Genomic DNA, 13,861 nt, shown 5'->3' on the forward strand with positions numbered 1-13,861 from the left:
AGCGGGCAGAAAAATGGGGTTGAAGTCTGAGTTGAGGTTAGCCATGATTGCATTAAATGGCAGAGCAGGCTCCAAGGACTCCTGCTCCTAGATCTAATGTTCTAAAAAGTAGATACATAAATTAGGGAGAAGGTACTTGAAGGTTACGTTGATTGGTTTGGGTGAATTAAGGTGGGAGAAGTTTTGTGTGGAGTGTAAAATGGGACGAATGGCTGTTTGTGTGCACTGAATTCTACAGAAATATAACATCACTCATAATGGACATGCTGCCTTTGCTGGTTTAGTAATCAGAAACAAACACTGCGCCTGCTGGCTTTATGTTGGGGCAATGTTCAATATAAGATGATACACATGAAGCAAGTCCAGTTTAAGACAATGAGACACAAGTCAGGTATGAACATGTAAGCAGCTGGTAGTCAAAAATATGAAATGCATTCATGACCAGTCCATATAATGCTGGCTTCACTTCCTCCAAGTGAGTCAACGTCTTGAACAGAAGTTAAAACCACACCATACAGACATCAGCCAATAAAACACTGGTGCACCAATTCCGAAACAATTAATTTATACTTATAGGGCAGAGGAACATGGCAACATGCACATACAAAATACCGCTGCAAATTTGGCATTAATGCTTCACATGGTTCATTGCAAAAACACCAGGACTCAAAGAAAAGCAGAAAACTCAAAATTATAGGCTCCCTTTCTAACGTAGTATCACCCACATTGTGGGGTAGGAACAAAGATTGATGGAGAATGGGATTTCACTGAGCAATGTCTGTTTCCACTTTTAAACCATTGCCCACCAAGAACCTACTGAGATACAAGGGAGTGGTGCTATAATTTCCAATCTGTCATCATCATTGGTTAATATCTGCAGTCTTTGAATTCCCTTCCAAAAGAAAAATAAACTCTAAATTTGGGGTCACTTTATTGAAAAATAAAAATGGTTTATTCCGACACGGGGTCCCAGATTGCCACATTCCTTCCCAACGAAGGAAGGTACAAACCCCTTGGCTGTCAATGCCAGGGCTGAACGTGTACCAGACCCACCAATTCCCACTACCCAGCGTTAGCCAGTGGCTTTAACAATAGCCATGTGGAGCTGTGTGAACAGGTGCTGAAACCAACAGCTCTGTGGGATGGGCGGTGGATTTCAGCACCCACCTATCATTCTCACACAAGTATTTTCCTTCGGCGCTCTGACATATTGTTTCGTGAGTCCGAGATGAGAACACCGCCCTTTATTCTTCCTTGGTTCCACTGGCAAGGCTAGCATTTGTCGCCCATCCCTCGCTGCTCTGGACCAAGTGACTTCCCCAGTCCTTGCAGAGGGCAATTCAACCCCATTAGCTGTGGAGTCGCATGCAGGCCAGACCAGGTAAGGACGGAAGGATTCCTGCCCGAAAGGACATTAAGGAACCAGACGTGATTTTACGACAATTGACGGTTAACATCACAGAGACTAGCTTTCAATTCGGGAAGTATTAATTGAATTTAAATTCCACCATTGCAGGATTTGAACCCATTGTCCCCACTTGGGCCTTTGCATTACGAGCCCAGCGACGTTGGCACTAACCCACCATCTCCCCAAGTTCTTAATTTAAAAAATGAAATATATTTTGACACGTGTTAGCCCTGAATCTTAAATACATTTTAAAGCCTATTTTCACTCCCTTTGCAAACACCTCCATCCCCCCCCCCCTCCCATCAACCAACCCAAATCTGTGGGCTCTCTGTGTTTGATGATTTAGCGAGAGCAAGAGGTCAGAGGGCAGGGCTTTCTAGCATGCACAGCTGCTTGGTTGTGAGGGGGGGTTCTCAGCGAGGGATGAATTCTTGTTGTTGCTCATCAGTGTGGGATCGCCATCAAGACTCTCAGACATCTTCACGCAGATGATATCAACTAGGCGTTCGAAAACCTGCTTCACGTTAATGTTTTCTTTGGCGCTTGCTTCGAAAAACTCAAAGCCTGTAGAACGGGAATAAAAAGAGAGGGAAAGCGGAATCAAGCGGGGAACGCAAATTAATAAAGCTTCATTTTGCCCTCAGCGACACCAATTCCCCCAACTATGACTGGAGCCATCAAGGGGGTGTGCCAGGCTTGGAAAATCAACCCACCCCCACACACAAACCCCACTAGCACCCTCTGAAAACCTGAAATTCTTAGATTATGCCCTGGTTCTAGAATCTTCAACCAATGGAGATAGTTTATCTTCATCTACCATCTTTCCCTGTTAATATCCTGAAGTTGCTGAAAATGTGTTGCTGGAAAGGTGCAGCAGGTAAGGCAGCAACCAAGGAGCAGGAGAATTGACGTTTCGGGCATGAGCCCTTCTTCAGGAAGGAATATCCTGAAGTTGGTTGGATCACCCCATAATCTTCTAAGTTCTAGACAATAAAGACCTAATTTGTCTAATCTCTCTTCAGCACGGTGGCTCAGGGGGTTAGCATTGCTGCTCACAGCACCTGAGTTTGATTCCAGCCTTAGGCGACTGTCTGTGTGGAGTTTGCACATTCTCCCTGTGTCTGTGTGAGTTTCCTCCAGGTGCTCTGGTTTCCTCCCACAGTCCAAAGATGGGCAGGTTAGGTGGATTGGCCATGCTAAATTACCCCACAGTCTCCAGGGATGTGTACGCTAGGGAAATGCAGGATTACAGAGATAGCGTAGGAAGGAGAGACTGGGTGGAGAGTCGGTGTGGACTTGTTGGGCCTAATGGCCTGTTTCCACACTGTGGGTATTCTATTCTATTCTAATGTACCCTCTGAAGTCCAGATATTAGCCTTGTAAACCTGCGGTGAACTCCTTCCCAGGGAGTGATGCCCCGATCTGCTCACATCTTCAAAACAGTTCCATGGGATCACCTCCAGCCATGTAAGCAGATTGTTTAAGATCTCATCTGGAAGAGTGACACTTTCAACAGAGCAGCACATGCCCAGTCCGAAACTGGAATTTCAGGCTTGATTTTTGAACTCTGGCCTGGAGTGGGACCTAAGCCCTGAACCCTGTGACTCATCGACAAGAGTGGTATCAATGGAGTCACTATTGACCTCCATCTAAGCAATTTTCAACAGCTTCAGAGATCAAATCAAAGTCACTTGCCATTTTAATTTGACAATCAATCAGTCATTCCATTTTCTGAGAGTGGACTGACTTTTAACACTAATTGTACCATGTCAGACAGAGAGAAAAAAGCAAAGACGGCTCAATAGATCTCTTAACATTTCTGAGAGCATTCCCCTTCTGAGATACAAGTTTGAATTCCAATTGTGATTCAAGGTTTATATTGATATTCATTTCAGAGTTTGGATCTTGAATTCGTAGCATGTGAACTTGGTCCAGATCAATGAAAGGGTTTAATGAATAACTTGCACAGATTTCTGTTGCCATGGGGCTATTGTTTTAAATAGTCTGAGAGAGAAACTTCCTAGAGAGCAAACAGAGGCTTGTTTGCACTGGGAGAGTTTTATGAGTGAGCAGAATAAAGAACTGATGTGCATAAAGATTCAGGTAGAAACTTCCCAGAATTATTGATTTTGATATATGGGGGAAACATCATAGCTTACAGAAAGCCTTTTTGCTTCAGTTTGCAGAGACCTTGGCTAAAGCTGGATACAGAAGGCATTTGGTCTTGCAGGAAGGTAGTTTAAAATTGTGAAGAAAATAAATTCCTAATATGAGGTAAACTAATTAAAAGATTCCATACCAGAAGTGCTTAGCTAAAACCCTGAAAGGGTTAGTTGAAGCCTAGAAAGTCTAAGCTCAGTGCAAGGAAACTCAAGTGGCCATCATATTCTAAGGAACAAGAATTAAAGCCTCAGTAAGGTCAAGCCGTATATAGATGTGACAGAAGAGGGAATTTTCCCTGAGGTGAGTATTGTTGCTGCAGGATTAATGGGATTAAATGTTACTGTGTGTTTTGAAAACTTTAAACTTGTTTTATTTGTAAATAGTTTGGTTTATTCTTTTTAATCTTCATTTATTTTGTATAATAAACTTTGTTTTATCATTAAAAACAAATCTGCGACATTTCTCGTATGTGTTTCAACTGAAATAACCTTGCTAAAACAAACAAAAAGATTCATCAAGCCAGATTTCAGTCTGGGATCTGGCATATCCAGTAAAATATCTGCAGGAAATCAGAGCACAATTCTTAAATCCCTAGTGAGAGGAGACAGGAATTTGGTGAGGTAATGCAGTAGGGTGTTTACATGAGATAGGACTGAAGTGTGACGGCCTAACCTAACAAATATAGCTGGGATTTTGTTTTTATTTACTCACTGGGTGCGGCTGTCACTGGCTAGGCCAGCATTTATTGCCCATCCCTAATTGCCCAGAGGGTGGTAAAGAGTCAACCATGTTGATTAGATATGATTAGATTACTTACAGTGTGGAAACAGGCCCTTCGGCCCAACAAGTCCACACCGACCCACCGAAGCACAACCCACCCATACCCCTACACCTAACACTACGAGCAATTTAGCATGGCCAATTCACCTGACCTGCACATCTTTGGACTGTGGGAGGAAACCGGAGCACCCGGAGGAAACCCACGCAGACACGGGGAGAATGTGCAAACTCCACACAGTCAGTCGCCTGAGGCAGGAATTGAACCCGGGTCTCTGGCGCTGTGAGGTAGCAGTGCTAACCACTGTGCCACCGTGCCGCCCACATGTTGCTGTGGGTCTGGAGTCACATGTAGGCCAGACCAGGTAAGGATGGTGATTTCCTTCCCTAAAGGACATTAGTGACTCAGATGGGTTTTTCCAACAATTGACAGTGGATTCATGGTCATCATTAGACCTTTAATTCCAGACTCAAATTCCACCGTCTGCCATGCTGGGATTTGAATCCAGGACCCCAGAGCATGAGCTGATTTTCTGGATTAATAGCCTAGCGGTAATACCATTAGGCCATCACTTCCCTGTTTTGTGCTAGCGAGTTGTGAGTCTGTTTAACAGCCTGCCCATATGTAACAGCACTTGGCTGCAGGACTGACCGAGATCTGTGGAAGAAATGGGTTGCTACAAGATCCGCTTGACTCAGGAAAAGGCATTACAGAGATCAATGGCTTTTCCTTCCAATAGGGAACCTCCTAGTGACAAACCTTTACACCTTGTACGCATCAGGACAAACGTAAGAATCCCAAAGTTGTCTCGGCTGATCAGTGTTGACTTGCCAACCAAGCAGCAGTCCTTTCTCCCGTCGCATAAATTGTTGTGACTGTAAAGTTTGGCATTCTTGCATTTGTCCTGAAGACTGCAAGGGCGAGAAGCTTGGGCGACATGCCTCTATGTTTAACCCAGGCTCAGTTTCAGCGCTACCTGGTAACTGACGGATGGTAACAACGAGAACCGATCCCCTTTCCTGCAGCCCTCTGGTTGGAGTTTGCTTATATTCCCAGCACTCAAAAAGACAGTGACTGGCAATCCTATTGATTGGAAAACCCTTGAAAGTTGAAACCGATCTAGCCTCAGCACTCTTCACCTCGTGCAAGTAGCGAATGATGTATTTTGTTTACCTAATTCGTCAGCCAATCGCCTTCCATCTTCTGCAGGGACAACACGGTCATCTTCCAGGTCAGATTTATTGCCAACTAGGATTACCTGAGCATTGTCCCAGGAGTAGGTTTTGATTTGGGTAGCCCTGTTAGACAAAAGGATACCACAGGAGTGAAGACCATGCAGTTCAATTTCCCTTGATAACTCCACTATTGGTTTGGGGTGGCACAGTGACTCAGTGGTTAGCACTGCTGCCTCACACCACCAGGGACCCGCGTTCAATTCCCGCCTCGGGCAACTGTCTATGTGGAGTTTGCACATTCTCCTCGTGTCTGCGTGGGTTTGCTCCGATTTCCTCCCACAGTCCAAAGAAATGCAAGTTAGGCGAATTGGCTGTACTAAATTGCCCAAAGCGTTAAGTGCATTAGTCAGGGCTGAACGTAGGGGAATGGGTCTGGGTGGGTTGCTTTTCAGAGGTTCAGTGTGGATTTGTTGGGCTGAAGGGCCTGCTTCCACACTGTAGGGAATCTAATCTAATCTAATCTTTGTGCTGCACAACACTTCAATCACAGGATCTAGTCACACAGAAGATCGTTCGGCCCATCATTTCTGTGCTCCTTGAAAGAGCTGCCCAATTTGTTCCATATCCCAAACTTTGTCCCCGATAACTCTGCAATTACTACTCATCGGGTATATGGACAATTGCTATGAAATCATCTTTGCATTAACAAAGGAAGATGCTCAGATGTTCCTCACCTCTTTAGTTCTTTTGCCGGATATTTTGAATCTACGAGCTCTGAATACTATCCAACTTTCTAAAGAAAAAAAAAGCTTCTCACAACTTCCTTCACCAGCACCCCTTATTCTTCTGAATATCTCGATGTAGATGCCCCTGAACGTTCACATTGCTATGGAATCCAATCCCAGATCTCACCACATCACTCAACTCCCTAAACTCTCAAAGACCAATACAGCACAGAAACAGGCCTTTTGGCCCTCCATGTCTGCCCCAACACATTTTTCCCTTCCATGCTAAAACTGTCTTTACTTCCAGGATCCATATCCCTCTATCCCCTTCCTATTCATGTATCCATCCAGGCACCTCTTGAAAGCTGCTGTTGTATCTGCTTCCACCACCTCCTCTGGCAGCACGTTCCAGGCACTCACCACCCTTTGTGTGAAAAACCTGCCTCGCACATCTCTTTAAACATTCCCCCACCCCATACCTTGAACCTGTGCCCTTCCATAATTGACCTGTCCACCCTGGGAAAAACCCTCATACGTCCCACTCTGTCCATGCCATTCACAATCTTATAAACTTCTATCAGGTCACCCCTCAACCCCCTGCGTTCCAGTGAAAACAAACCCAGTCTATCCAACCTTCCTTCAGAGCTAAAGTCCCCCATAGCAGGCAACATCCTGGTAAATCTTCTGGAAAATATCTCCAAGTGGTTGCATACAACGTTAGTGAGAGTGGTGACAGTTGGTGATGTGGCTACATCTGTCCACTAAAAATTAAAAGTCAGACAAAAGCAAACTCCTGGGGATGCTGGAAATCTGAAATAAAGACAGACAATGCTGGAGAAACTCAGCAGGTTCGGGCAGCACCTGTGGAGACAGAAACAGAGTTAATGGTTTGAATCTGGTATCTGAAGTCATCAGGACTTGAACTGTTAACTCGCTTTCTCTCTCCACAGACAGTGCCAGACCTGCTGAGCGTCTCCAGTATTTTCTGCTTTTATTTAAAATTAAAACAGCACCTGGCATGAGTCAATGCATGTAGAAACTGTTCACAGTGACAATTTCTGCACTCTCAGGATTCCGGGTAGATTAGATCACTTACAGTATGGAAACAGGCCCTTCAGCCCAACAAGTCCACACTGACCCGCCGAAACACAACCCACCCAGACCCATTCCCCTACATTTACCCCTTCACCTAACACCATGGGCAATTTAGCATGGCCAATTCACCTAACCTGCACATCTTTGGACTATGGGAGGAAACCTGAGCACCCGGAGGAAACCCACACAGACACGGGGAGAACGTGCAAACTCCACACAAAGAGTTGCCTGAGGCGGGAATTGAACCCAGGTCTCTGGCAGCAGTGCTAACCAGGGCTGAACAATTGCCTGTGGTACCTGACCCCAGGACAGCTCAGTACCTGGTGCTCATCACAAGACACTGTGAAGGTGCCAAAGTCCGCTGTGTGTCAGCAGATGTGAAGTACAGGAGTCATAGCCTGTGTGCAACCCATGCCTCAATGTGAGTCACAAACATGGAAAAGGATTTGCTGGGAGTTTAGGGGAAAAGAAGGTGAGGGCTGGTTTGGGACTGGAAAGGAAAACACCACGAGAGAAAACTGCATCCTGTAGATACTGAGATCTGGCCTGCTCCTGGGGGTTTATAGACTAGGTGTATACTCACCAATCATGCACAGCACTGAAGGAGTCCTGGTTGGCAATGTCGTACATCAACAGAAATCCCATGGCGCCCCTGTAATAGGCTGTGGTGATGGTCCGGTAACGTTCTTGACCTGCAGTGTCCTACCAAGAGAGTGGAAGAGAAGGAGTTCAGGGCTTCACAAAGCTCAGGCCAGATTAACCACAGCAGAGGCACGTGCAGTAGCAAGGGAGAAACCTCACTCTCTTCCCTCCTCACACACGTGCTCCCTCACACCAAACCAATTCCTCCCACTGGCTTTTTTTTCCAAATTGTTCACATGTTAAGGTAAAGCTCCATAGCAATACCAAAGAGTCCATTGTTATGGACCAGACCATACCCCCTCAAAATGTTCAGAAGATAGTCTGGACCCTAACGGTTTCTTATCTGAAGGTAAATATAAGGTGTTGCATTCCAGATGCAATTTGATCTACTGGATTTAAAGCAAAACACACTTTATTATTCCATTATAGTTAAAATATAACAAAAGAAAGAAGGAATTGGAATAACTTAACTCTATTGGAAAGCTTAACAGAATAATAGATACAGTAACTATTACTAATTAACTGTTCCAACATTGTAACATCCCATGAACATACCCTTGGAAAAAGCAAATTTCAGAAAATAGTTTGTCTCACACGCAGCCCCCATGGCAGAAAGAGAACTCCCAGCTTTTGGCTGAAACTAAGAGAGGGGACAAAATGGCTTCCACTCTTCCAGACACCAACTGTTACCGCTGAAAGCCAAAACTAAAAATCCTGGTTCTGAGGGAGCTTGGTCCCACTCATCCAGGCTGCCTCTACTGTTCCAACTTTAAAAACAAAGACATCCAAGGCCTCACAAGATGTTTCCTTTAGAGGGTCTGGTAGACTGCTCATGACCTCTGCCTTAAAGTTCTCTTCAAAAAAACAAACAAACTAACCTCCTAAACCATAGTATCATCGTCCCATTCTTTGGGTATGAAACTAGTTCAGCTGCAGCTATGTTCTGCACTGTCCTCACCCTGTCCCATTCATGAACTTGTCCTTTCCCCCGTGAAATTTGATCATTTTCAAACCGAATCGCACCGGCCACACAAATACTATGTCTGTAAAGTTAAAAATCTCACAACTCCAGGTTATAGTCCAACAGGTTTAATTGGAAGCACACTAGCTTTCCGAGCACTGCTCCTTCATCAGGTGATAGTGGAGGGCTCAATCCTAACACACAGAATTTATAGCCCAAAAATTTACAGTGTGGTGTAACTGAAATTATACATTGAAAAATTGATTGTCTGTTGAGTCTTTCATCTGTTTGAATACCATGGTAGTTTCACTTCTTTGTGTCTGTGAAATCTGTGTTAAGTCACTGCCCTCCTGACTCCCCCAAGCCTTTCCACCATTTTGCAAGGCACAAGTCAGGAGTCTGTAGGAATACTCCCCACTTGCCTGGATGGGTGTGGCTCCAACAACACTCAAGAGACTCGACACTATCCAGGTCAAAACAGCTCCCTCAAAAGGTACCTAGCCCATCATGGTCAACCTTCACTCCCTTCACCACGGATGCACAGTGGCAGCATTGTGTCCCATTTATAAAACACACTACAGCAACTCACTCCAGCCTCCTCCAACGGCACCTTCCAAACCACGACCTCAACAATCAGAAACAATAAGGACAGCAGATACATCATTACCCCCTCTCCAAGCCACACACCAACCTGACTTGGAAATATATCGACGTTCATTAATTGACATTGGGTCAAAATCCTGGAACTCCCCAACAGCATCATGGGTGCCTTTACCCATGGGTACCACACGGACTGAACTGACAGCTCATCACCACCTTCTCGAGGACAATTAAGGATGGGCAATAAGGGTTGGGCCAGTCAGTGATGGCCACCTTCCAAGAGTGAATAAATAGAGTAAAAGGGGCAGGCGAAAATGCTAGAAACTTAAACAGGTAAATCCAAATGTAACAAACTACCCTTCGTGATCGAGAGGCTATGATCTTTAAACAGTGGGCAGATTATTGGAAGTGTAAAAAGCACAATAGGCAGAGACAGGGGTTCAAATCCCAGCATGGGAAATGGGAATTCTTCCTAAATCTTGGACAAAGAGCCAATCTCAGTAATTGTGACCATGAAACTGCTGTTTTGTCATCTACATACTTCGGATTCCTTAAGGCCCTTTAGGGAATGAAATCAGCCATCCTGAACCAGTCTGGCGTACACGTGACTCCTGACCCACAATAATGTGGTTGATTCTCAACTGCCTGGGAAAACGTCCCTCAGTTTTCTTCAAGGTGGCTCACCATTACATTCTCCATTACAAGAAATGCTGGTTTTGTCAGTGACGTCCACATCCCCTGTGTCAGTGTGACTGTGGAGGGGGAGCGTGGACATTTAGAACAGTACAACGTTCTGCCGTTTAGCTCAGAGACTCTTGAGGCTGCAGCAGCATGAGGTGGTGCAGGGAGGCAGTGACTGCACAGCTCGTACGGTGCTGCTGAATCTTCCTTCACTACTGGACATTGTAACAAATCCCTGAGCTCTCATCTGTGATATCAGCTCCCAGCTCCTGCTGCAATCTATCATGTCAGAGATAGTCAATATAATCCAAGGCAATTACGAGAACGGACCTTGGCTCCTTTTCAAGCCGTGGTGCATTTACTTCCCACGTCTTGATAGAGAGGCAGTTGTTGCCAACTACCATTTCCCTTCTCCGTCAGAATTCTACTTTGATGCTGTGAACAGCACCAGCTCCTAATGCTTGGGTTCATGCATTAATTAACAGAGGCCCTGTTAGAGGAAGTGGCTGCAGGCACTGACTGTGTATGGATCTTAGGCTTTTAAATTTCATTTGTGGGTTGTAGAATCACTGGCTCGTCCAGCATTTATCACCCGTCCCTCATTTCCCCTTGAGAAGGTGGTGGTGAGCTGCCATCTTGAATCTGCTGCAATCCTGTTTGTACAGGTACCCCCCACAATGCCCTTAGGGAGAGGATTCTGACCCAGCGGCACTGAAGTAACGCCAATGTATTTGTGATTTTTATAAATGACTTGGCTGAGGAAGTGGAAGGGTGGTTTGGTAAGTTTGCCGATGATACAAGCTTTGGTGGAGTTGTGGATGGTATGGAGGGTTGTTGTAGGTTGCCAGGGGACATTGACAGGATGCAGAGCTGGGCTGATAAGTGGCAGATGAAGTTCAACCTGGAACAGTGTGAAGTCATTCACTTTGGAAGGTTAAATTTGAGTGCAGAATACAGAGTTAAAGGCAGGATTCTTGGCAGTGTGGAGGAACAGAGGGATCTTGGGATCCATGTCTGTGGATCCCTCAAAGTTGCCACCCAAGTTGATAGGACTGTTAAGAAGGCGTATGGTGTGTTGGCTTTCATTAGCAGAGCGATTGAGTTTAAGAGCCGTGAGGTTATGCTGCATATCCACAGAGCCCTGGTTCGACTCCACTTGGAATATTATGTTCAGTTCTGGTCTCCTCATTATAGGAAGGGTGTGGAAGCTTTAGAGTGGGTGCAGAGGAGATTTACCAGGATGCTGCCTGGACTGGAGGGCATGTCTTATGAAGAAAGGTTGAGGGAGCTAGGGCTTTTCTCATTGGAGCGAAGAAGTTTGAGAGGTGACTTGATAGAGGTGAACAAAATGTTGAGAGACACACAGATAGAGCGGATAGACAGAGACTTTTTCCCCAAGGTAGAAATGGCTATATGAGGGGATATAATTTTAAGCTGATTGGAGGCTGGTTTAGGGGAGTTGTCAGAGGTAGGTTCTTTACACAGAGAGTGGTGGGTGTCTGGAATGCACTGCCAGCGGCGGTGGTAGAGTCAGATACATTAGGGATATTTAAGAGATTCTTGGATAGGCACATGGGTGATAGTAAAATGAAGAGTATATAGGTTAGTCTGATCTTACAGTAGGATAAAAGGCTGGTGCAACATTGAAGAGCCTGCATTGTTCTATGTATTTCCAAGTCAGTTTGGTGATTGGCTTGGACGGGAATTTGCAGGGGGTGGAATTCCCAAGGATCTGCTTCCCTCATCCTTCTAGATGGTCGCGGGCACAGGTTTGGAAAGGACTATCTGAAGTGCTTTAGTGAGGGTCTGCAGTGCACCCGATAGTGTCCAATCCATCACACCATGCTGAGCTTCTCAACTGGAGCTGCACCCATCCAGGCAAGTGGGGAGTATTCTATCGCACTCCTGATTTATGCCTTGTGGACAAACTCTAGGGAGTCAGGAGAATGCTTATAGCAGGATTCCTAACAACCGATTTGCTCTTGTAGCTGCAGTATTGATATGACTAATCCAGTTCAGTTTCTCATAGACTCCCTACAGTGTGGAAACAGGCCCTTCAGCCCAACAAGTCCACATTGACCGTCTGAAGAGTAACCCACCCAGACACATTTCCTTACCCTATTACTCTACATTTAACCCCGACTAATGCACCTAACCTACACATTCCTGAACACTCTGGGCAACTTACCATGGCCAATTCATCTAACCTGCACATCTTTGGGTTGTGGGAGGAAACCAGAGCACCCGGAGGAAACCCACGCAGACACGGGGAGAATGTACAAACTCCACCCAGACAGCCGCCCGAGGTTGAAATTGAACCCGGGTCCCTGCGGTGAGACAGTAGTGCTAACCACTGAGCCTAGCATGCCACCCTGGTCAATGGTAACTCCCAACATGTTGACAGTGTGGCATTCAGCGATGACAATACACTCGAGTAGATAGGGTGATCATTGGACTCTCTTTAGTTTGTCTGGCATGGACAGAGCCTCACAAGGCTTCCCAGTGCCCCCTTGTCTCAGGCACACACAATGGCTTCTTTCACGTTTCCCAAGCCCACCAAACCCCAATCCACCCCGCAACCATACAAGGATGAAGTGGCAAGTTGGAACATGAGTACCTCCCAGTTTTCCTGCATGGGATCCCGAGCTGAGACCTGTTCTCACTACACCTTCCCCATCTCTGGGTAACAGTGCTCATCACTCGGACTGCAGGGCTGCAGGAGTGTATATCGCTACTGGGAGACCCTTGTCAAGTAATGCCCACATCCCAAAAGTGATCTTAATCAAATGTCACCTTTGTTTTAGGAATGCAACGTTACCTCTGCTGTCATCAAACACTTCCCCCTTGCCCTACTCAGTCACACATTCCAAGCACAATGGAGTACAGACCAACTGGAGAGAGCTGGGGCCCACAGTGTTCCTCAAAGATTTAATACACCCTGCGCCCCTCTCTCTGGGAACCCAGCAGGATTTGTAACTAAACAGCAAGATGCCAGAGATCCTGGAAGCGCTCGGTAGGTCGGATATCAGGTCTGGAGGGAAGTAATAGATCAGATGCAGCCACCCTTGTGTGAACTACAAGCCCCGGTACATTAACTGTCCTCCCTTCATGGAAGCCAACTGATCTGCTGGGCATCAACTTGAAAATTGTCTTTCAGAAGTGACGGTGCTTGTGTTTATGTCTGATGAATAATCCCAAACTGAAACTAATCTTCCAAGCACTTGAGTTTATTCGGATTTAAATGAGGTGATGGTGCACTGACAAAATCTGAAATCCAACCTTTTCAAGATAGAAAGATGCCTCTCACACCTGAAATGACGTCAAACCAACATCTTCAGTCATTGTGCAGAGAGGGTGCTGTCATATATTCCTTCCCCCCCAATAGCCTAGCAACACTAACTGGCCTGGGTGCAGACAACAGCAATTACAGAAAGTCCATCGAAAACTGCTCGGTTGCGATAGAACTCAGCGAAGGGATGATGCAATAACAGGCCACTCTGACAGTGGTTACCTGCAGGAGAATATCACTGGAACCAAATTTGCTTCAAAACACATTTTTCTTTAAACAAAATGGGTGGCTCGGTGGCTCAGTGGTTAGCACTGCTGCCTCACAGCACCAGGAAACCAGGTTCG

General features: G+C 45.7%; 1 protein-coding gene across 1 annotated transcript in view; it reads right to left on the reverse strand.

Annotated features, from left to right (window-relative positions):
- Window positions 1-548: 548 nt before the first annotated feature.
- rab3da (RAB3D, member RAS oncogene family, a) overlaps window positions 549-13,861 on the reverse strand; it is a 50,452-nt gene continuing 37,139 nt past the window's right edge. Inside the window, exons 3-5 of the mRNA XM_043694932.1 lie at window positions 7,928-8,046; window positions 5,523-5,647; window positions 549-1,972 (exon numbers count right to left, since the gene is read on the reverse strand). Of these exons, the coding sequence (XP_043550867.1) occupies window positions 1,785-1,972; window positions 5,523-5,647; window positions 7,928-8,046 (432 nt within the window). The 3' untranslated portion in view covers window positions 549-1,784. The remainder of the gene's footprint in view (window positions 1,973-5,522; window positions 5,648-7,927; window positions 8,047-13,861) is intronic.

The sequence above is a fragment of the Chiloscyllium plagiosum genome, chromosome 8 (assembly GCF_004010195.1).
Source record: "Chiloscyllium plagiosum isolate BGI_BamShark_2017 chromosome 8, ASM401019v2, whole genome shotgun sequence".
NCBI lineage: Eukaryota > Metazoa > Chordata > Chondrichthyes > Orectolobiformes > Hemiscylliidae > Chiloscyllium > Chiloscyllium plagiosum.